The sequence below is a fragment of the Aspergillus piperis genome (genome assembly GCF_003184755.1).
Source record: "Aspergillus piperis CBS 112811 unplaced genomic scaffold BO85scaffold_10, whole genome shotgun sequence".
NCBI lineage: Eukaryota > Fungi > Ascomycota > Eurotiomycetes > Eurotiales > Aspergillaceae > Aspergillus > Aspergillus piperis.
In genome coordinates, this window is record NW_020291600.1 from 984,373 (window position 1) to 1,005,811 (window position 21,439).

The 21,439-nt window shown below is 52.2% G+C and overlaps 8 protein-coding genes across 8 annotated transcripts; 5 read left to right on the forward strand and 3 right to left on the reverse strand.

Moving 5' to 3' along the window:
• Positions 1 to 220: 220 nt before the first annotated feature.
• BO85DRAFT_439125 (uncharacterized protein) lies at positions 221 to 2,362 on the forward strand (the record flags this gene model as incomplete). Its single annotated transcript, XM_025658697.1, has 4 exons — positions 221 to 739; positions 825 to 1,690; positions 1,774 to 2,248; positions 2,318 to 2,362. 4 exons carry the CDS (start codon positions 221 to 223, stop codon positions 2,360 to 2,362), a joined length of 1,905 nt encoding a protein of 634 aa, XP_025515211.1.
• A 345-nt stretch (positions 2,363 to 2,707) lies between these two features.
• On the reverse strand, positions 2,708 to 4,753 carry BO85DRAFT_450014 (CHAT domain-containing protein; the record flags this gene model as incomplete). The annotated part of the gene is made up of 1 exon (XM_025660286.1): positions 2,708 to 4,753. One exon carries the CDS (start codon positions 4,751 to 4,753, stop codon positions 2,855 to 2,857), a length of 1,899 nt encoding a protein of 632 aa, XP_025515212.1. The 3' UTR covers positions 2,708 to 2,854.
• A 2,746-nt stretch (positions 4,754 to 7,499) lies between these two features.
• Positions 7,500 to 8,641, reverse strand: BO85DRAFT_37623 (uncharacterized protein). Its single transcript, XM_025656215.1, has one exon. The coding sequence runs from the start codon at positions 8,527 to 8,529 to the stop codon at positions 7,684 to 7,686; it is 846 nt and encodes a 281-aa protein (XP_025515213.1). The 5' UTR covers positions 8,530 to 8,641; the 3' UTR covers positions 7,500 to 7,683.
• A 164-nt stretch (positions 8,642 to 8,805) lies between these two features.
• On the forward strand, positions 8,806 to 14,786 carry BO85DRAFT_37632 (TPR-like protein). The gene has a single exon (XM_025656220.1). It carries the CDS (start codon positions 8,917 to 8,919, stop codon positions 14,386 to 14,388), a length of 5,472 nt encoding a protein of 1,823 aa, XP_025515214.1. The 5' UTR covers positions 8,806 to 8,916; the 3' UTR covers positions 14,389 to 14,786.
• A 305-nt stretch (positions 14,787 to 15,091) lies between these two features.
• BO85DRAFT_520740 (glycoside hydrolase) lies at positions 15,092 to 15,693 on the forward strand (the record flags this gene model as incomplete). The annotated part of the gene is made up of 1 exon (XM_025665155.1): positions 15,092 to 15,693. The coding sequence occupies one exon, from the start codon at positions 15,092 to 15,094 to the stop codon at positions 15,560 to 15,562; it is 471 nt and encodes a 156-aa protein (XP_025515215.1). The 3' UTR covers positions 15,563 to 15,693.
• A 93-nt stretch (positions 15,694 to 15,786) lies between these two features.
• On the forward strand, positions 15,787 to 16,441 carry BO85DRAFT_520741 (uncharacterized protein; the record flags this gene model as incomplete). The annotated part of the gene is made up of 1 exon (XM_025665156.1): positions 15,787 to 16,441. The coding sequence occupies one exon, from the start codon at positions 15,787 to 15,789 to the stop codon at positions 16,243 to 16,245; it is 459 nt and encodes a 152-aa protein (XP_025515216.1). The 3' UTR covers positions 16,246 to 16,441.
• Positions 16,442 to 16,487: 46 nt separating this feature from the next.
• On the reverse strand, positions 16,488 to 20,821 carry BO85DRAFT_520742 (C2 domain protein). Its single transcript, XM_025665157.1, has 5 exons — positions 20,167 to 20,821; positions 20,075 to 20,110; positions 19,645 to 20,019; positions 18,105 to 19,592; positions 16,488 to 18,049 (listed from the first exon to the last, which is right to left on the reverse strand). Exons 1-5 carry the CDS (start codon positions 20,476 to 20,478, stop codon positions 16,547 to 16,549), a joined length of 3,714 nt encoding a protein of 1,237 aa, XP_025515217.1. The 5' UTR covers positions 20,479 to 20,821; the 3' UTR covers positions 16,488 to 16,546.
• BO85DRAFT_37639 (uncharacterized protein) lies at positions 20,606 to 21,020 on the forward strand. Its single transcript, XM_025656222.1, has one exon. It carries the CDS (start codon positions 20,733 to 20,735, stop codon positions 20,949 to 20,951), a length of 219 nt encoding a protein of 72 aa, XP_025515218.1. The 5' UTR covers positions 20,606 to 20,732; the 3' UTR covers positions 20,952 to 21,020.
• Positions 21,021 to 21,439: the final 419 nt, after the last annotated feature.

The window sequence follows — 21,439 nt, forward strand, 5'->3', positions numbered from 1 at the left end:
GAGTGACGTTGCATTTCGGCCTCTTCCGAGGCGATACCACAAACTGCCTCAGCCTTACTGGAACTCATTTCCGCTTAGGGAATATATTGATGTCACAGACTTTCGGCTAAGACCGAGGATTCAAGTCCTACATATTGTTATTATGTGGACCACGCCTTTAGAATGGCGAATGTGTATCGCGATCAGTTCAATTATCTCTCAGACTCCCGTGGCTATCATCATGCTGTTGCAGACCGTTGGAATGGGACCAGATACAGTGGGAAAGGATGGATCGAGAAGCTCAACTACATGCCCCCATAATGATCGGCAAACCTTGAGACATCTTAGCATGACAAGACCCCTACTAGGAAACTCCATATCGCCCAATCGGCGACGAGCGCTCTTTGAGACAACTAAACGAGTACTTGCCAGTGCGATAAACGATGGGATAGCCTGCGCAACCCTTGAGTCATGTAACAGCACCGGTCTGTTGTTGTGCTTACGCAGTCCCGGAGGAGCCATGGCCAGTGATGAAGACGCTTGGATTATGTGCGGTATGCGAGCTGACGCATATACCGAAACAGACGGTGGCAGGGTTCTTGGGTTTGTGCGGGCGGACGATCTCCTGGAGCCTGTGCTAAGCCGGAACCTCAACGGCGAGGTATCAAAGGAGCTTGACCCTGGTGTGATTTGTCGCGTTATCTGCCGCTGGCGTTCTCGCCAAGATGAAGAACACGCGGTAGAGACGCTTGTAAAGGAGGTACGGAATTCTGCAAACAATCAAGGTGAACCAACAGCTATGTTCAACCTAAACGATTCAAAGATAAGAACTAATGCTGAGACAGAGAAATGGTTGGATATGGCCAGTACTCTGCCAATCCTACATCTTAAGTCTTCACTATGTGATTGGGAGCAATCAGTCGTATCTGGACATCCTACACATCCGGTACTACAACAACATTTCCCCCACCTTGTCCTACCTACTCGCCTTAGACTTGAGGTTAACCTTATCGAAGTTACACCGAGCCTGCCTTGCCCAGTCACCCCTAGATCCCATCATGCCCGATGATATCCCTTATCTACTAGAACCCGAACTATCATTCCTCTGCGTTCCAAAGTCAGACATGAAAGTCTTCGGACCATTCCAGTCACTTCTGGACCCACTTTTAGCATCTCTTGGGATCCCCAAGCCTGATGATACAATCAATGAGATCGTCATACCGTGTTTCAGTCGCCAACTCCCAGCTATCACGCCACTATTCCCGAAAGCACGCATTCTGAGGGCTGTCCAAAACCGTTGCCGAGCACAACTCTCCATGCGGACTGTCTCTATGATGCCAGACGCGGGCGGCTCCCCGTTGCATCTGAAGCTATCGCTGGATTGCCAAATCACATCTCGTCTCAGGACCATTTCCCCTTATGCTGCAGCTTTAGTACCCGCAGTCGGGAAGATCCTGCAAAGTTTGCTTCCCCAGGATCTATGGATCTTTGAAGAAGCAGCTTCTGTTACAGGTGCCCAGGAAGACTTTGATAAAGCCTGCCAATTAACATGCATTATCCGAAAGAGCCTAGAAAAACGAGCGGCGGACATCGGGGAGACACTCATCCCCATTGCGGGACTATCGCAGAGACCTTTCAACGATGATCGAACGTACGTGGAGATTATATTTGGTCTTGATGACTTGAAGGGAAAACAAGCCTGGTTCAGAAAGTAAGTAGTAATGATATTATGCGCTATTTATATACGAGCAACCTCTATTAATCTTGGACGAAAAATGACCAATTAAACAAAAGATACCTCACCAAATTAATCTCCCTCATTTTCCCCCCTATGATCCGCCACGGAATCTACTTCGAAGCTCATAGCCAAAATATCCTCGTCCGCGTCAATCTCACAAGCAAGGAGATAAGAGGGTTCGCGCTTCGCGACTTTGACGGAATCGGAATCCATTATTCTACGTTTCTTCGCCATCCCAACAACAAGAATGCCCTCAAAGAAATCCCCCCCGGTGCACGTACTCTTACTGATAACTTACCTAGAATGTGGCAGTTGGTGCATCATGCCCTTCTCCAGGTACATGTAGGTCATCTCTTATACCTGTTGGGATTAGAATCGATGGGCGGATGGCGTATTGTGCGTGAGGAACTAGAGAGGGCGCTGGACCCTTCCGGAGATCCAGATGGTCGGGCACTGTATGACTACTGGTTAAAAGAGACGATGTTGTCTAAGTGTTTTCTGGAGATGCGGTTGCGGGATGCGTATGCGAAGGTATGTTTGTATTTTCCTTTCTCTTCGTGGAATCTCGAGTGTTGGATGTGTCGCTGACGGATGGAACAGAAATATGAGAGGGAAATGCCGAATATTCTCCTCCGGAATGCGTAACATCATGACTGAATGGTACGAGGGACACTACTAACATAATGGTGGAGGGATGACCTGCTCTAGGAATAGTTGAACGATAATGATATTTCACGAAACAGTAGTCATAATGGGTACCCTCTTTTCTTCAAAGCTTTTGCTGTATGAGGAACTCTTCCTTCCTACCCCTGGATCACTGTTTAATCCATTCAGCAAATGGTGTATCTCAACCATAGTAGTAGTAGTAGTAGTAGTAGTAGTAGTAGTAGTAGTAGTAGTATTGATCTATTAGGTGAAACAAACTGCACACACCAGTTTAGTAGGCATTGGGAGGAGGGCATTGTACCATCAAATGCCGTATGGTTAGTAGTAGTAAGATATTTTTGTTTATATATACCATAATATTACATTAGTACTATTGACAGTTCCCATCTGTCTCAGAACAAAATAGATAAAGGCCCTCAAGCTAGCGATGATTAAGCCAGAAAGACATAACTAACCCTGAAAATCAACTTCCTAAGCCCCGACATGAATGAACGTCGCCCAAGCCAAGGGATCCCTATTCTTCTGTTTGACCTCTCCCACAGCACGATGAAGCGCCGTGGCCACAATTCTCCCATCATCTCCGTCCCACTTCGATTCCGGCGCCAACAGATACTCCACTAAATTCTTATAGAACCCCTCCGCAACAGAAATCGCTGCTCGATCATTCGCCTCCCATAGTGACCCGATTACATGCGGGAACCCCAGTAACTGGAAGGTGCCGGCCAGGTGGATCGCCTCATCGATCAGCGAGTCACTAGCGTTCTCTGCCGTCGAGCAAGCCGATAGATAAGCTATCTGTGCACGGGGATGAGAGACGTGTGTTAGTTCATTGATCGTGAGAAGCTCTGCAGGAGCTTGTCCATCGGCTCCGTGGACCGGAGCAGGCCCGAGGAATAAACCGCCTGCCGCGGGCTCTAGTGCATTTGCGTGGCCGTGACAGGCGAAGTGAACCAGGTGATAGGCTGATATAGCCTCGCAGACTGCTCGCTTGCTTGGGTTCGAAAGGATTGTTGGATGTGTGATGAGTGGGTGGACGGTATGGGAGATAGCGGCGAGCTCTGCGGTTGTGTTAAGGGCTGCTTTTCCGGGTGTTTCGGGCATTTCGATCATGAGGAGTTGCGGATTCACTTCTAGATGACGGTTGCGGCTGATCTCGCGGGCGTGTTGGAGGGCTTTGATGGTGGGGGTGTAGCTTGATATGACGAAATCGGAGGTGCTTGGACCCTGGGGTTGGCCTGCTGCGTGCAGGGGTGCTAGGCCCATATAGCCGGTGCATAGCCACCATACGCGTGGTAGGTCTGAGTTAGTGGCATGAATGGGGGAGATATATCCTAGGCGTGAAAGGACCGGATAGACAGCTACGTCCCATATCCAATGTAGGATGCGTTGGAGCTCTCGTCTGCGGCGGGATCGTGAGCTGGGCTTTCCGCTGGACAGCTTGTTACTGCCCACAAGCTTCCGCATATTGCGGACGAGGTCGGCATAGTGAAGGTTAACGAGGTCGATGGCATCGACACCCTTGGAGGTGAGGATTAGGGCGTCGCTGCGATGCTCAGTGACGTTGAACGAGATGATTGGTCCGCGTATGGCAAGTTGCAAGAGCTCTGCTTCCTCCGCGGGCAGGAGAAACCGCTCAAATCCGGGAATCTGGCGGATTGTGGTCTCCATCTTCTCCAACTGCTGAGAGCTCTCACGGTGCTGGGCGAGTTTGGAGCTCATGCTCTGCGACGAAGTTGACGGGGATGATGAGATTACCAGATCGCTAAATTTTTGCACAAATGCGTTATCACGCAAGCTGATATATTGAGCATACAGCATACCCTGATGTTGGCGCAGTCGGGAGATATCGCTGTGCAAGTCGATTGTCAATCCTGCAATCACCCCGCGGCCTCCTTCAAGTACCTGGAGAGCAGCCCCTGGCCTTCCACCGGCATTGAGAACTGCGGAGGCGGCGAGACTCGAGAACCCAGTCAAACGCTGGATAATCCGCTGTTGGTCTTCGCGTGGGAGCCACCGAAGAACCAACTTGGGAAGCAGTTCCATGACAGCTGTCGACAACCTGGACGCACTGACCCAGTCTTTTCGCTGAATTTGGCAGTGGAAAGCTCGCTGACCGGCTTCTACGCGGTCGAGAAGTACCGCGTGTGGAGCGTTCAGAGCTTCCTGAAAGTATTGCAGCGCTCGGTCGAAATCTGCATTAGATGTCTCGGAGGCGGCTCGTTTGGCGCGAGCTATGTATTGCTGACCGTGGGTGTCAAGGACCACAGCCCTGTGCGGATGACTGAAAGGAATGTTTGCGACTGCCAGCGCACTGGAATCAATTGCCTGGTCGATAATCTCATCTTTCCCGGTATGCTGGTATTGCATCATTAGGAGCCGGCCCAGGCCATCAAGTACCTCCGCCATTCTCGACCCCTCGCCTGTGATCAATTGGACCGCTTCCCGAAAAGCCCGTATGCCACGGTCGAGGTCAGCCGCAGAGTTGGTCTGCTGCGCAATATGCCCATGCAGAACACCCGCAGTCTGTGAGATGCGAATTCGGACAGAGTACTCTGGAGGCAACCAGTCCAGAGTTTCGGAAACTTGGACAAGGGTCTGTCTGACAGCTTCGAGATCTCCCCTTCGCTCGAAACTCATAGAGGCCAGTTCCCCAAGCCCCGTCAGTATCTCACAGTAGCCCTCTGAGTGTGACGGGCTTTGCTCCAGAGCATCTCTGGCTAAGCGGATAGCTTCGTCTAGGTCAGACGCTACTGTGGTTCGCTGGTGCCTCAATCCCAAAAGCCGTGCAAGACCGTGAACAACAAGAGGACGCTTATAATGCTGCAGAGGCATACTATCAACGGCACTCCGCGCCAGATCAATTGCGGCAGATAGATGGCTTTCCATTCCTGAGGCCTCATAACGAGCGACATGGAGCAGTGCAAGATGGTATCTTATTCTTGGCACTTTCCAATGCAGGCTGGGCGCACATTCAAGCGACATATCCATGTATCTAATGGCATCTGTGATTAAATCACCAGAGAGCTGTGCCAAAAGTTTCCCTAGCCGATAGTATATCAAGAACCGAAGGGATCTATATTCGTTCTCCAGCAGATCCTTTGCAGTAATCAGATAATGAAGGTGCTCACCGCAATCGAATGACGATGAATATAGCCGACAACAGAGCCCGATTAGTTTACATCGACTGTAAAAGTCCCTGGGAGTGGCTAAGGCACCTTCGAGCCCGATCTGTGCCTGGGATAGCGTTGCCGTTGCCGCCTCCCGGTCAACCAGGGATACTGTCCTGTCAAATTGCGCGATCTGGAGGCTAGCAAGGCGAACAAGAAGTCCCTGTTGATGCACATCATTGGCAGGTATACGGGCCAAAACTTCCTTGTGTGCAGCTATTGCTGCTGATCTGTCTCCGCTTCGCCGAGCTTCAGTCTTTAGCATCGCGCAATGCTGGTCCCATAAAGCGAACACGGAAGGATGGTATTTCGGCAAAAGAGAAATTGCCTCTTTTGTGAACCGGGTAGCTTCATCTAAGTCGCTGAAATTGCTGGTACAGAGGAATCTCTGCCACATTAGCTCTCCTAGAACACCCTGCAATCGAGACTGAGGAAGCCACCGGCCACCTGGGACGAGGGCTTCTTGAGCGGTGGAAATACCAGTTCCGAGATCTTCCAGATCGCCGGTTGCAGAATGTCTAGTCTTCAGAGCTATCCCGAGGATGTATGTTGTCTCAATCTGAGAAGGATGCGTCGGGGGAGGTAAATTCCGCGCGCTATCAAGAACGGAGATCGCTTCGTTGAGGTCCGCTATCCGGTCTGATCGCTCGAAAGATTTGATCATCAACTCTCCCACAAGGGCAAAGGCTTTGGCTTTGCAGGGATGTCCCTCCGCCGCCATGCCGACTGCCAGGTTGGCCCACATGACTGCCTCGTCTTTCGCAGATTGGTGGTCCTTTTCCCACAGGAGTCGGGCCAGCAACTGTAACCAGTCGGCTCTATCAAGCCAGCTGAGACTTCTCGATGTTGATAATACCTTGCGGGCTATTGAAATGCCTTCGTCACGGTCAGAGGAAATCTTGAATTGCTGGTAGATTGCGTAAAGAGTGGAAGCTAGTGTCCATTCACGCGGAGACTTTAGATCCGCCGAGGAGCGAGTCTTGATATCAGTGATACCGCGTCGGAGCGCCTGTATGTCACCGAAAACATGGTACAGCATTGAATGCATGTCCAACCACATAAAGACCGCAGGGCTGTCATGTAATCGCGGTCTACCGTTGTAGAGGTCCTGCATGAGACCAAGAGCTTCACGCAAGTCGAATACAGCCCCAGAAGCGCCATATCTCGCCGCCAGACACATTGCCAGCGTTTCAGTTGTCCGGATTTCCGGGAGAAATGCTTCGTACAAGAGCAGACGTAGGCTCAAGATGCCCTCGTCCAGAGTCTCTAAATCAATCAGCTGCTCATTGAACATGAGGCGAAGGATGCCCGCCCAGGCAGCCTTTGAAGTCTCCTTAAAGTATTCCACATCCAACTTCTTCCCAGGGATCTCGCGCTCTATTGCGCCATGGAGGATATTCTCCGCCTCGTACAGATCTGCGACGGATTGAGACAGCCGATATCGTGATGCAAGCAGATCACACAAATCTACATAGGGATTTGGCTTGTATACTCCCCCGAGCTCTACTGCCGAGGTCTTTGCGATTATGGTGCGGAATCGAATGATCTCTGCGTCGAGTTCGCCCCGAGAGAGTGGTGGTGGGGAGTTTCTGCGCCGGCTGGATGCTGCATTGCTGGAGATTCGGGCTTTCGTGTCTCGGCTAAGCCTTCGAAGATGTTGAAAGGAGCGATCCCAGATTGTACTGTTGCAGATGAGCAATTGCTTCCATCGGTCGTTGTCAAAAGTCACGTCTTATAGAAGGTAAACCTTACGAGTTACGGCCTTTTTGTTGTTCTTTCTCTTTATCTTCCTCTTTTCGTTCTTGATCTTCCCTCCGAAGCGAATTGGATATCGTGTTATTATTTGTGGTAGCTCCAGAAGCGTGGGCCATTTGGGCATGTAATACTGGATGGAGGGAGGTGATGGAGGTGAAGTGGAAGTAAAAAAGGGAAAGGGGCAAAGGTGATGGTTTAAGTACAGAAGGGATCCAATCCCGTGTTCAGCCTTGCATTAGCCTGAGAGGTGTTTACCCTACAGTATGTAGATTTTAGGGTTATTGCTTGTTCCCAGCCCGCTAGACCACAACTCGGAGTTATCATAGAAGTCTACTCTACAGTTCTTATTGAGCGATCATCATCCTCTTCCTCCTCCCCCTATTCATCCTCTTCATCTTCTTCTTCCTCTTCATCGTCCCCGAGGAAATTAACCTCCATTGTCTCCGTCTCGCTAGTTTCGCCCGCACCGTCAAGATCCGCCTCCACGCCTTCACTCTCATCGTCCTGGATCGTTCGATTACCCGACACCATAATCCACGCCGTATTTCTCTCCAGCCGTGCTCGATCCACACCCCCTGGCTCAAAGAATCGCAATCGAACTCTCTTCAACCTCAGCGCCAAAATCTGCTCCCCTGTGGCCGAGTACTGATGGCTGACTCCGGACCCTCTCTCTCTGTTCCCGCCAACGCGAACACCACCACCCAGTGCCTGAAGACCGGAATCCAAGATATTATCGGGAAGAGAGATATCCGCCGTCCGTTTAACTTGATCATTCCGGTCGACCGACGCTGTTGAGTCGACCACGGTCCTGATTCCGACCACAAAGTATATGCGGTGCCGGTTACCCTCCTCAATCTGATGTTGAATCCACGCACGCACGGCGGGGCTCGTGCATGCGCGCTCGAAAACTTGCGTCGGCTGGCGCAGGGTGTATAGGTAGCTCTGTTTGGCGAGGACGTGGGTCTCTGTCGACTGTGCGGAGAGTGAGGATGCGCCTACGAGTCGGGCAATGAGAACTTCGAGGCGGGAGGCTTGGTGGCTACAGACTGAGAGGGTGACATTGTCGGTGCACGATACGGATAGTTCGTGCTCGGAGAGGGAGATGGTATCGTTCAAGATATCGAGATCAAGGTCGGTGACATTTGGGATGAACGAGCCGAGGCTGATGTCGGCGGGAGTAATGAGGGTGTCACGGAGGACCCAGCGCTGCGAGTGCGACTTCATTTCTCCTTTTGTAGATATTTCCGCTTCCTGGGTTACAATATTCTACAACTACCCGGTAGTTAGAGGGAGCGATTCATATCCTCTATGAATCGTGACGGCTGAATTTTCGCCATGGTCACAGCCCCATCCGCAGTTGCATCCTGCACCACCACGTCGGCATCCGATTGGAGGCCAGTATTTGAAATACTAGTAGCCGATCATCGTTCAGCCTTGCCTTCTGACACAGCCTCTCCTCTCCCTGCGCCCGAGGGTTGGTCTGATTCTACGCTCCCCCGTTATGAGGTATCGGTGGATCACCTCAGCTGGATGATGCCAACCTCATCCTTTTATTTGCCCCCAAATACTTCATCACCGTTCCTTTATCATCAGGAGTGCTCGCAGTGAGAGATGACAGCTTCACGCTGCACCTCAGGCTCCCTGGTATTTCCAGCGAACAGGCAGTCGAGAGACAAGCGCGCGCGAAGATGCACTACCCTTCGCATCCCCCTGTTCCCGCGCCTACGAGAGCATCGTGGGGCGGTGCTTGCTGGGATACATCGTCATGCGCATCGGCTGTTTCGTCGACCTTCATGCAAGCTTGAGTGGTCCAAGATCATGTACCGTAAGGGAAGGATATACGCCGCTCGAGGCCGATGCAGGGCAGCAGAAAGATTGTTACTTGGCGCATTGGTCCTCTATCAATCCGATCGTTACTCCATCAGCCTGAATGCGAGTTCATTTGCGGATTCCCTCAACTCCCAGTTAAATGGCACAATATCTCTAATAAACCACCTTGAACGTCTCGCAGACTGGTACGAAACCCACCAACTTTGGGGCGAGGCCTGGACCTGCAGGACTGTCGTACTAACTGAGAGCGTTCTTGCTTTCCCACCGTCAGGCGAGAGAGTCAGATTTTGTACTGTCCGTCTAACTAAACTCCTTTACTGCACAAAGAAAGTCGACGAACTTAGGGATATTCTACAAGGTGTCTTGCGGGCACAGGATGAAGAAAGGCCAACGCCGAGCCTCGCGCGTCTAACTACGTTGTCTGTTTTAAGCATCACATACTGGGAACTGTTTGACGAGAAAAACTCAGCAGAGGTCTGTGAGCGCGCACTGCGTGAGAAAGATGCGCTTGAGGGTCAGAACGGGGAACCGGTGGATCAATCCATTCTCATTCCATCACTCTTCCTGCTGCTGAGTAGTTTTGTTAACGCACCGGAGACGCATGCGATTCGAGATTTGTTTGCGTGGTTAGACGAGCGCGGGTTGTTGAAAGGGCGGATAGGTGGGGTCTTCTGGGGCGTATTTAGTGTAACGCGTCACCATGAGAGAAGAGGAGAATTTGGACCTGCGGCCCATCTGTATGAAGTCGCTGTTGAGTATTCAGAAAGAATAGGGGCCGAGGGAGAGGACAATGTTGCATTAGCCCTCTATGGTTACTGCATGTGGTTCTTCAAGGATAATCTGAGCAAACTCTACATCCGGCTGAATCGACGAGCCCATGCGAGGGAGCTGTTGGCGAATGCGATCAAGAACGACAGCTCATTTCTGTCCCCAGGGAGCCTACATGACTTTCGCGTGCGGCTTGCATGGCTTCATAAGCAGGAGAAACAATGGGCCGAGGCAGCCTCAGTATACCGAGAAGCTATCCATGCCTTGGAGACACACGAGTTCCAAGATTATCGTGAACTCAGACGCATCAAGGGATATCTCGCCAAGTGTCTCATTGACGAAGCAAAAGCCGGCCAATCCGGGCCAGGTACTGAAGAAGAAGTCGAGTCAGTCGCTCGCAGTAGAGCCAAAGAGTCCATCTCTTTACTGCTCGACATGCTGGAATCTTTTGGGTCAAGGAAGGTTACGCCGGCGGAAATAGGGCAGATAATAGAAGATCTGACGTGGGCATACCGTACACTCAAACTCGAAGATCCGACCGAAGAAGCCTACAAAAAGGCCGCCCAACTACTTGGAACGTCGCAGGCCAACGAGAAGCTCGCAGATCTCTACGTGCGTCGCGGTAGGCTTGCCGAAGCAATTCCCTTTCTGTCGTGCAGTCTACAGGATCGAATATGGCAACGTGCGAAGAACGACGACAACAAGAACCATGATGACCGTATCATAGCTGTCGCCCATAAATTAGTCTGGGTTTACAGTAGGCTCTCCCGTCTGGACGAAGCAACTGCCGTATGCCACCAGGTGATATTGGTGAATGGGTGCCTACGAACACGGCAACGCCTCGGACAAATTTTACTCAATACAAAGAAATGGCGCGAGGCTATTTCTGTTCTAATAGATCTTTTTCAGGTCACAAAAAACGTACCAGAGCGTACATTCGAGGCTCGTGACGCAATTAGGGACCTTGCCTACGCATGCCTAAAGTTGAGTCAGACTGAAGAGGAGGGAGGTAAGGATAAGGAGACTCTGAACTCATCGTACACGCCGTCAATGAGGCTTGTTGAAGATAAGCTCAATGGTGACCGTGCGGCGACACTTCAGTTCAGGGAAGCGGTTGCACACGGTTATCTCACTCGGTGGGACGCCGTTAAGGCAGCCACAGTCTTCGTCGACGTCCTTGATGAGTGCGGAAAGCAAACTGGACACAGGAAGAAAGATTGGGACACTCGTTACGAAATGCAAGAGCTGCAAATGGCTCAAGATATGTACGAAGCCGCCATTGGCAGGCCTGGCGTTGACGCGCCTATCCTCTGGTCCAAAAGAAGGCTTGCCAATATCTACCACGAGCAGGGAAAAACCAAAGAGGCAGCCAAACTGCGCGACGATGTTTTTCAGCATACGGAGACACGAGAAGATTGTCAGCACTCTCCGGCTCTATCCGCTATTCGTCGTTCTTTGGGCGCGGACTACTACATCTGCGGTGAGTGGGAAAGAGCCGAGATTATATTCCGTTGGATGCTCGAGGCAGAAGAGACGTCAAAGGAAGCCGGTGATCTGGGGATATTAATATTACAGAGCCAACTGGCTCGTATACTCCGTGCGACCGGCCGTCATGATGGGGCTATCGCTCTTCTGGTGCATGTGGTTGCACAACTTGAACGTGAGCATCCAACCGCTCGTGACACCCTGCGGATCGCACGGTTGCGTCTTTCCTCGACTTTCATGGACATCGGTCTATGCGAGCACTCTGCTGCGGTTCTCGAAAAGGTCCTAGCAACAGACGAGGCGATCCTGGGCGCTCAGGACGAGACGACGGTGGATACAATGAGACACCTCGCAAAAAGCTATTACAGAGGAGCTAATAAAGACAAGGCTGAATGTTTCCTCCAAGATAGTCTAGCAACTAGAATTGCTACCCTAGGGCCGAGTCATAAGGCTACTCTTGCGGCACACTTAGCCCTAGCGGAGCTGTATTTTGCGGAGGGCAGAGACTATGAGGCGGCGTCGATGTATGCCGTTCTGAAGCCGGAGCAAATGAAGGTCGGTCGTTTTCAGAGCGATCTGACCATACGCTCAATATCCAACTTGTCGGGGCTTCTGCTTGATGACTCATTACCAGAGGATATGCGACTGAAGTTAGTGTCTTTCACAGAAGAGCTGCTCCAGCAACTGCGCTATGGACTTCCAGCGGATCACCCTGTGGCGCTAGACATATCACAATCTATCTGCGAGTATTACCGTGAGCATCGCAAGCTTGAAAGCTTGACAAATATGGTACTCATGGTTCTGGCGTGGCGTGAGAAAGACCTGGGTCAAAGCCATCCACTGACCATGAGGTCACTGAAACAGGCCGGATGGTCACTCGCGCGGGCCGGCGAGCACGAAGGCGCTAGAGAGCTTTACAAGCGTCTGGTACAAGTCAGCACTGATTTACTTGGGGCAAATCACAGGGATACAATCACCGCGGCTAAACTCTTGGAGAGGGTCGAGGTAGGCCGTCTGGATGACAATCATGGTTTCCACCCGTTTATGCCCCTTCCGGTAAAATACAAGCGGTTCCGGGTTGAGGAGGGGGAAGAGTCAGAGCAGGTGGACATCTCAAACCCGAGTGAAGACAGAGAGACCGCCTTAAATCAAGCAGAGCTCCAAGCCCAGCGGGCCCTGTATCGCAAGGAGAGTCAGCTGGGAGCACTGCATCCGGAGACATTAACGATCGCATATCAGTTAGGAGTGCTATACCACTCACACGGCAAGGCAGACGAAGCAGAGGCTATGTACACCCGCGCATTAGAAGGTCGGAGACGTTCGCTGGGCGAAAGAGATCATGCGGTGTTAATGGTGATGAACTCCCTCGCCGAACTGATGACAAGCGTACGGAGCATACAGCGCGCTGAAGAGCTCTATCGCCATATCCTCAGCTGTACCCCAAAGGACCTGGATCTCGAAGACCCCATCGCCCTAGCGGCGACGAATGGACTTTCCCAGGTTATCTCTCGGAATAAGGGACCCGATGCGGAAATATCATTCTACGAGGACTGCGTCCGTTCAAGAAAAGAGCACCTGGGACCAAGACACTACGCTACTCTCGAAATCCTATTCAAGCTAGCAGAGCTTAGCTCCAGTCGAGGACGTTTTGAGAGTGCTCGAGGGCATTTCATAGAGTTGGTGGAAAGCCAGGAGGCGCAGTGGGGTGCTGGACACCCGACAGTGCTAGCTGCAATTCGCCAGCTCAGCTTGTTGTATCGCAAAAACAGCATGGAAGCTGAAGAGGTGGAGCTCTTCGAGAAGGTCTCTTTTGCTCGCGAACAATCTCTTGAAGCCGATCACCCTTACACCCTGGACGCTTACCACCATCTGGGAGTGCTGCTTGCTCGAAGGCATGATGGTTCACGTGCGGAGGCAATGTACCGATGGGCGCTGCGCGGACGAGAACATACATTAGGCATGGATCACCCTAGCACCCTTGAATCTCTTTCCAGGCTTCGATCCCTCTTAGTCGACCTGGGGAACGAAGATGCCATAGACGAACTACTCGGGAAAGTCCGAGAGAAACGACATCATCTGTTAGGTCCGACCCACCCCCTCTCCCTCCAGAACGATCACGAGCTGGCCATCCGACTCGTAAAAACAGACCCCGGAACTGCCCAGTCAATACTACAGCAGACACTGCTTGCCAAAGAGGAAGTCTTAGGGATGGATCACACATCGACACTGGACACCTTACACGTCCTCGAGGGCCTCCTATCTGACCGCGACGAGGATAGAACACTACACGAACAACGACTTGCACTCGCTCGCGAAGAAAAGCTTGGACGAGACCATACTCTCACACGCAGGGCCATGAGAAGAGCCGGTATTGCAGCGTTTCACGCAAACCACAAAAAGGAGGCCGCATCACTCCTAGAACGGTCCTTGAGCGATGATCCCGAGATCCACCATCGCAGCGACGCCTACGACATCTATGCCTTGGCCTGGTGTTACATGAATCTGGGAAAAGTCCCGCAAGCCGGAATCTTACTCTTAAAGGCACTACGAAAATTACCGAGCATCACCGACCCTGGGGTAAAAGCGTACGCAGAAATCCGTCTTCTGATGCGGCTTGCCCAAGTCTATAGGCGGCAGGGAGCTTATGAAGCTATAGTCTCCACATACACAAAGGTTTTGGATGCGTTGGACGACAGACTAGTGGAAGAGGAGAATCCTAACGCTCGGTTAAACGCCCTCCGTGCTCTTTCATCCGTGCACAGATCCCACGGATCGTGGAGCGACGCTATCTGGACGGGCGAACAGGCTCTTCAATTAGCTGAAGATGAGAGGGGGAAAGAGCATCCTGTTACATTGAAACAGCTGGAGATGCTCTGTGAGGTATACGATCTGTCGGGTAATAGGCAGAAATTCAAGGAGCTGCGGCAAGAGTTGGATAGACGGAGACCGGCTCCGAAGAAGCAGTCTTTCTTTAAGCGGTTTTCGCGGACTCAAGACTAAAGGAGGGGTGTGAGAATATGTTTTCAAGATTTAGTCCAGAATTTTCAAGTCCATGCCCTCTCCTTGGTAAATAAGAGAGATTGAGACATGTTATACGGCGTAGACGTCTTATCAGTTCTGCTCTGAGCTTATGTGATAGGGATGGCCTCTTATCAGCTCTCCTGACCTTGATAAAAGCTACTAACTAGTACCCACTGCTACACTTATCCCAACCCAATCACTAGCAACCTAGATGCACGCAAATGGACTCCTCCCCTCGTGTCTCTATCGCCTGCGAGACCTGTCGGAAGCGGAAGCGCAAGGTGAATTTCCACGTACACGTCCATCCCAAACGGCAGTACATGGTAGAAAGTATTAGATGGATAACAAACCACATAGTGCGATAGTCTGCGTCCGGCCTCATGTGGCGCTGCCATGTTGCGATTAACATACTTATCACGGCGGATGATCGGATGATCTGCTTCCGCTGTCTGTACTTTTCTGTCAATCCACAAAGAGATTCATTGCTCTTGAGTCAATTAAGGCTATATAATTGTTGCTCTTTCTTCCAATATGAAACTACTGCATGCACAGCAACGAAAATGCGCCCATCAATCAGCTGGAAGTATCTCAAACTTACCATCTCTTCTACTCACCAGCTAACACTTCTACTACAGTCGATCTCCAAGACTGGGCGTCAGCATACAGCCAATCCGTCGCCGCAATGGCAACCCTGTCGAATACAGACAAGATCCGGCTCATCTCCGGCCAAAGCGTGCCTTCCATCAACTTTGAGCCCTATACAACCAACGACGGCTCCCAAGGGCTAGAGAGCTTCTTCTGCGTGACCTCATTTTCTGAGCCCTCGGCAATGGCCCAGACCTGGGACCCCGAGCTCATCAAAGCCAGCTTCCATGCCATCAGCCAGGAGTTCTACGGCAAAGGCTACACCATGATCAACGGCCCAACGGTTGGCCCACAAGGCCGTACCCCCTGGGGCGGCCGTCTAGTGGAAACCCTAGGCCAGGACGTCTACCTGGCCGGAATCGCATGCGTACACGCTACCGAAGGCATCCGCGAAGCCGGCATCATCCCCTGCGGCAAGCACTTCCTCCTCAACGAGCAAGAGACCAATCGCTCCGAAGTGTACTGGTCCAGCAACGCAGTCACCGTCCCCCTCAACAACGCCGCCTAATCCAGCAACGCCGACGACAAGACCCTACACGAAGCCTACCTCTGGCCCTTCTACGACGGAGTCAAAGCCAGCCTCGGCGCCGTAATGTGCGCCATGAACCGCGTCAACAGGACCTGCGCCTGCGAAACCCCTAACCTGCTCAATAACCTCCTCAAAACCGAACTGGCATTCTCACTCCAGACACCTCGGGCCAACACACAGCCCTAGGCTCTGCCAACGCCGGCATGGACTTCGGCGCTACCTCCTTCTGGAACCCCCAGACCCTCCTCCCAGCCCTCGCCAACGGCTCCCTCCTCCCAAGCCCGCCTCGACGACATGGCCATCCGCAACCTCTCATGTCCTACTCTCAGCTCGGCCTCAATACCAAAATAATTCCCCCCAATTCCCCGGCCACAGCCCCCGTCGACGTCTGCGCCAACCACCGCGCCCTCGTCCGCAAAGCCGGCAGCGCAGCCATCACCCTCCTAAAAAAACACCAACAACACCCTCCATCGGCATCTTCGGCTCTCACGCCCGTCCCACGCTCATCGGCCCCGGCACAACACTGGACGACGTGCACACCCACACCACCTGGCCCGGCCACCTCATCTTCTCCGGCGGCTCCGGCATCAGCAGTCCCTCATACCAAATCACCCCGTACGACGCCCTCCTCTCCAAAGCCCTCCAAGACGGCACCCAACTAATGTGGGCAATGGATGACGACCTCCCCTTTTGGGTTGTAGGGAGGCAGGAGTGGGTGCTTGCTAGGGAGGTGTATCGGTTTTTGGGTTGGGGCTAGTAGTAGGGATTGAGGGGGTGGGTGGAGTTATGTTGTTGCTTAGATTTTGGTAAGGCGTATTACCTGTGCTGCAGGGCACTTCGATTAAGGTACTTGGTAAGGAGAAATGAAGTACTATACACATTCCTATCGTTCAATCATACACCACGTACATGCATACATACATACATATATGAAAACCTACATGAATAGACAAGAAGGACTTATCAAGTCCCCGTCTCCGTCTCGATATCCGGCTCCCGACCCGCCAAATCACCCGTAAACTTCCTCTTCACCTTTCTTAGCGAATACTTAGCCTCATCACGCGCAAACACGGCATTCCGAACAGGTCGCCATTGCATCTTACCGCGATGTTGTCGCTCCTCGCTGCGTTTATTCGCCTTCTTAAGGGACCCGTCATCGATACTGTAGATGCTGGGAGGCCCGGCACTGCTGCTCGCGCCGCCAGTGGAAGTTGTACTTTGTGAGACGCGTTGCTGCTGATGGGGGTAGTGATCGTCGTCGTTGTCGTCCTCGGTTTCGCTGGATGAAGAAGATGCCTCTTTCTCCTCTTGCTCTTGTTCTTGGGAGTTCTGGTGCCGGGCTTCTTCATCGTGCATGGTGCCGTAGGACTGGGCGACGGTGGGAGGTGGGTTCACGGGGTCGTGAGGTGGTGTCTCGCGCCCCGGTTCCGCGACTTGGTGGCCGTGGTTGTTGAGATAGGCGCCTGGGTCATGGCCGAAGGCACCGCTCCAGTCTTGACCTTGCTTGTCAATCCAGCGGCGGCGTTCGCGGGGCTCGGCGTGTTTGAGGATGTCGCGGCCGTCAAGGAGGGATTGTTCATGCAGCCTTTCGAGGTCCTCGGGGATGTCGGAGGAGATGCGGCGTTCGCGAACACCCTGGGCGATGCAGGCTTCCCAGGTTTCAAAGGTCTCGCGGGATTCGTTGTCGACGACGTATTGTTCGTGGGAGTCGTCGATGCCGGGGCTGAAAAAGCCGTGGAATTGCAGGCGGCCAACTTCGTGCAGGTCCTCGAGGCCCGGGCTGCGTTTGATGTGGCAGTTCTGCTCGGTGATGTAGTTTTGGGTGAGTCGTTTGCCGTTCTTGGTAACCCAGATGGGGATGTCGATGGCGGTGTCTTCGTTGTCGGCCATGTGTTGGAGCCAGTAGACGGCATAGGCGGTTGTGTGATGGTGGCCTTGTTGTTGGAATTCGAAGACGACGGGCGATCGGTAGCGGTGCTTGACGGGGAGACGGATGGCGCGTCGGTAGTCCTCGCTGGAGAGGTCGTAGGTCATGTTGGATCCTTCGACATGGCACACATGACGAGTGATCTTGCCACTGCTGCCGCCGGTGCGGAGGCGAATCTTGCAGCGATGGTTGAAGCCCTTTACGGTGACCTTGTCGGAAATGAAATGGAAGGTGCCAACATCCCAGCCAAGCATCTGTGGGGGAAGACGGGTCTCAACGTGCCGGAAGAGAATAGAGATGCGAATGCGTCCAAAGCCGATGCCGCCAGTGAGAGGGTACCATCTGGTCACTTGTGAGCTGTTCTCGAGGAGCTCCGAAATCTTCAGAGGCACCACGCCGAGGATAGGATCGTGCTGGCGATATCGTTGGTCGCGGACGCTAACGGTAACGTAGGCGGACCGCCAGTCTCGGACGAATCGTTCAGTTCCAGCGTTGAAGATAGGCTTGGAGCTTAGGGCTTTTGCACGAGTACGGTAGATCTGCGAGATGTTAGGCTAGTTGTAAATATAAAAGGGGGTATGTGGGATAGCTTACGAGCTCGTCATTGAGAATGATTTTACAGTAGCTCGTAGGCAGGTTCTCTCCAACCTCCTCTTTTTGCTCGCCATACGGTTTGGCTGGCTCATAGTCTCTCCCCTTGCGGTTACCGTGACTGCCTTTGACGTTCTCTATCTCTAGATTCACGATTTGATGGACCACAATGCTCATGATTCCACTCGGCCATAGCGGATCTGGTGGGGTCTTGGTAATGGCGTCCTCTTGATCGGTACTGATGACACCCTTTTCGTCTTGGAACTCAGGAATGTCCTTGAAGTTCTCTGGTAGATCCTTCTTCTTGCCGTCGGTCCTCAGCTCGGCTCTCAGCTTGGGTTTGCCGAAAAACCCGACCTCCCAGTGCAGTTCTCCCGGCATTTCACTGCCCTCGTTGAGGCCCTGGAGCTTGGAAACCTGGGCATACATTTTGCCCGGGTGTTGGATCATTTTGCGTATGGGCAATTCCACTTTGCCGACAATGTCGTCCGCGGTGGTCCGATCCGAGTCCCAAAGTTCGACACTCAAAGCTTCGTCCGCCTTGATCAATTCTGGCGTTACGAGCAACGCCGCGGTTTCTTCCCAGACGGGGTTCAGGTCGTCGGTGATTACTCGGGTACAGTACATGGGCTTGCCATACTTGGAGAAAGAGAGGTTGATGTAGGGGTCACTGCCGCCGCCATAACTTCCACGTCGGTCCTGTTTGCTCAAGCCAATTGCACGATGGATCCGGATCCACATGATGCCCAGTGCCTGGGTCTCTTTGACGATATCGTCACCCTTGAGCATCATGCTAAGATCCATCGTCATTGATTTGGGAGCTGCAAACAGACCGCTGGCCGTAGCAATAGCATAGTTGACGAAGTTGGAGATCAAGGGGAGATTCAGGATGTTTACACCCCAGTTAACCATTGGCATACAACCGGCCCTAATATGGGGGAGTCCAACAAGACTAAACGTCACGTCTTTCATGAACGGGGCCTCTGGCATCATTTGGAACCTGGCGCGGACGGTGCCTACCAGTTCGTTCAACTCCACGAAGACTGGGAATGGAACGCCAAAGAGGCCTTTGATTCCCAGGTAGAAAACGATTTGCATGTGCATGTTGCGCGCCTTGGACGAAGTGGTTTGTCCGCTCGGTTTCGCGTGGTAGGCAAAGGAGGCCTCAATGTTGTAGTAGCTACCGCCCTCCTCAGCAGCTGCCGCCTCCTGAGGGTCTTTGTTCTTCACGTTCTCCTCGTGGATGTGATCCTTGAGTTGCTGGACATGAGAGTCCGGAAGGGACCGCAAGCTCAAGATTCGGATAGGGTTGTTTCCCTGATCAATTTCTGCAATCCGAACGTTCTCCACTACACCAGGCGCAGACGCCTGCATGATGTCTTCGATGGTATCCGCAACGGGTGTCAGCATCTCCGGGTTGATGAGGCCCCAGAAGACCCCGAGGAAAGAGTTTATCCATTCGACCGACTCAGGTAGGAGGTTTGCAGTAGCCTAACAGCGTAACATGTAAGTTTTAGTACCTTAATGGGGAGCGGAAACTTACCATTTGGCCTCTGATTTGCTCACTACTCCATTCCATCTCCCGGCCGCTGCGAATGAGTTCTTGTATCCATAACCACACACCACTTGCAACACCGAATGATAAAGGCAGTAGGCCCCAGAGCGAGCCACCAAACATCCGACCAGTGAAGACAATGGCAGCAACAATTCCTAGGCAGAGGCCGATACCACGGCTCTCCAGCTTATCAAACATGGGTTTATAGGTGACTGTCGGAGTAGGATGGAAGAGGATGTTGGTTTTCTCGCCATGAATAGGAACATCTGACGTAGTGCCTTCTGCGATTGGGTCGGGGGGTGCGGTGATATCTTGGTTTTCTTTATACTGGGAAAGGCTTTGGTTGGGTTCGGTTTTGATGTCCTACGAGATTTCTTAGCTGACGTTCAGTGTTAGATGACTAGACTTATAGACTCACCGTTGGCTTTCCAAGATTAGCATTTGGCACAACCAGCTATGATTATCATCGGTCAGTGGCATGTTCCACCCTTGTCAATGGGGTATGGATACCTTCGGATCCTTCACTGCTTCCATGGAATCCTCGTCGAGGTCCTCCACTTCAATTTCCTTGCCGGTCGTGGGATCGGTCACCATGCGAGTCTTTCCCGTTGTCTTCCGGGGCTTGTGAGCCATTTCCTCTCCCTGTTCCTCCTTCTCCCGCCGCCTGGCCGCCAGGGCTTCCTCATGGGCCTTGCGCTCTTGTTTATCCACCTCTAGACGCTGTAGGAACTTGTCGATGGTCGGGACAGGGTTGGCTCCGCTCCAATGCTCCCCGACGCGGTGAGTCTTGGGTGACTCCCGCCCAGGTTGAGCCTGCGACATGGTTGATAGTGATGGGATGATCAGGTAAACAGGTAAGCAAGAGATATCAGAAGTAAGGTGAGTGAGTTATCATCCCTAGCTCCGTGAAGCCGGGACCGCTGTTGATATGGGAAGAGAGCAGAGATAATGAGAGGGAAGGAGATCTGGTTGTAAGTCTTCTCTCACGCGATGTCAGCCAAGTAAGTGAAGTCAGAGCGAAAGTCAAGGTTGGCCCTGCCAGACTGGACTACGTCATTGTGGAGGAGGCGCTGCCAATGGAGCTCGGACGCGTCCGACCATTCGCTGGCACAGGGCTGGGGGATATCCCGACATCCAGACTGGATCTGATGTCGGTCTATTTACATTCTCCACCGGATGGATCTATAACAAGTCGAGGCTGGTTGTTGAGTGGACTGTTTGGCTGCATCCTCTTGTTCTCCGTCATTCACAGCGGAAATCCGGGGCTTGGCGTGGATGCCGGATGGCGGACTTGAAATTTGATACAACGAAAGATAAGGCTGACCGTGTAATAGCTGACTAGTAGCAATCATCATTGGAAAATCGAGATGCAGTCCTCAATGGCCAATTGAATGGGGGATGGGTGCTGAGGCTTGATGCATAGACAATTTCCCTTCACAGTTGATGGTGGATGATGAGCAGATGTTCGAGGTGGAAAGGGATGATGTCATCAATGATACCAACATCTTGTAAGGCAATCAAAGAAGTCAATTCAGAACCCCTGTATTTCACATGCTGATCATAATAAGAATAGTAATCATAGGGCTTTGTGCTAGCGTGAGTAAGGATCTTCCACCAGATCATGCCATCCCATGAGGCACATGTTGTGATGATTTGTTGGAAGAGGTTAGCCTGCCTTACTAGCCACAAATTTGAGGCACACAACACATGCCACTCGACTGAGTCATGTTTAGGAATCTTCTTGAACAAATTCATAATGTCGCTTCAACATTATGTACTCTGT

Bases quoted from the DNA above. Each gene is read 5' to 3' on its own strand.
- BO85DRAFT_37632 (XM_025656220.1), top strand. From the start codon at position 8,917: ATGACAGCTTCACGCTGCACCTCAGGCTCCCTGGTATTTCCAGCGAAC.
- BO85DRAFT_37639 (XM_025656222.1), top strand. From the start codon at position 20,733: ATGGAGCTCGGACGCGTCCGACCATTCGCTGGCACAGGGCTGGGGGAT.
- BO85DRAFT_37623 (XM_025656215.1), bottom strand. From the start codon at position 8,529: ATGAAGTCGCACTCGCAGCGCTGGGTCCTCCGTGACACCCTCATTACT.
- BO85DRAFT_520742 (XM_025665157.1), bottom strand. From the start codon at position 20,478: ATGTCGCAGGCTCAACCTGGGCGGGAGTCACCCAAGACTCACCGCGTC. The intron at 20,111-20,166 runs GTATCCATACCC...TGATAATCATAG, and splicing joins AAGCAGTGAAGGATCCGAAG to CTGGTTGTGCCAAATGCTAA. The intron at 20,020-20,074 runs GTGAGTCTATAA...GAAATCTCGTAG, and splicing joins CTAATCTTGGAAAGCCAACG to GACATCAAAACCGAACCCAA.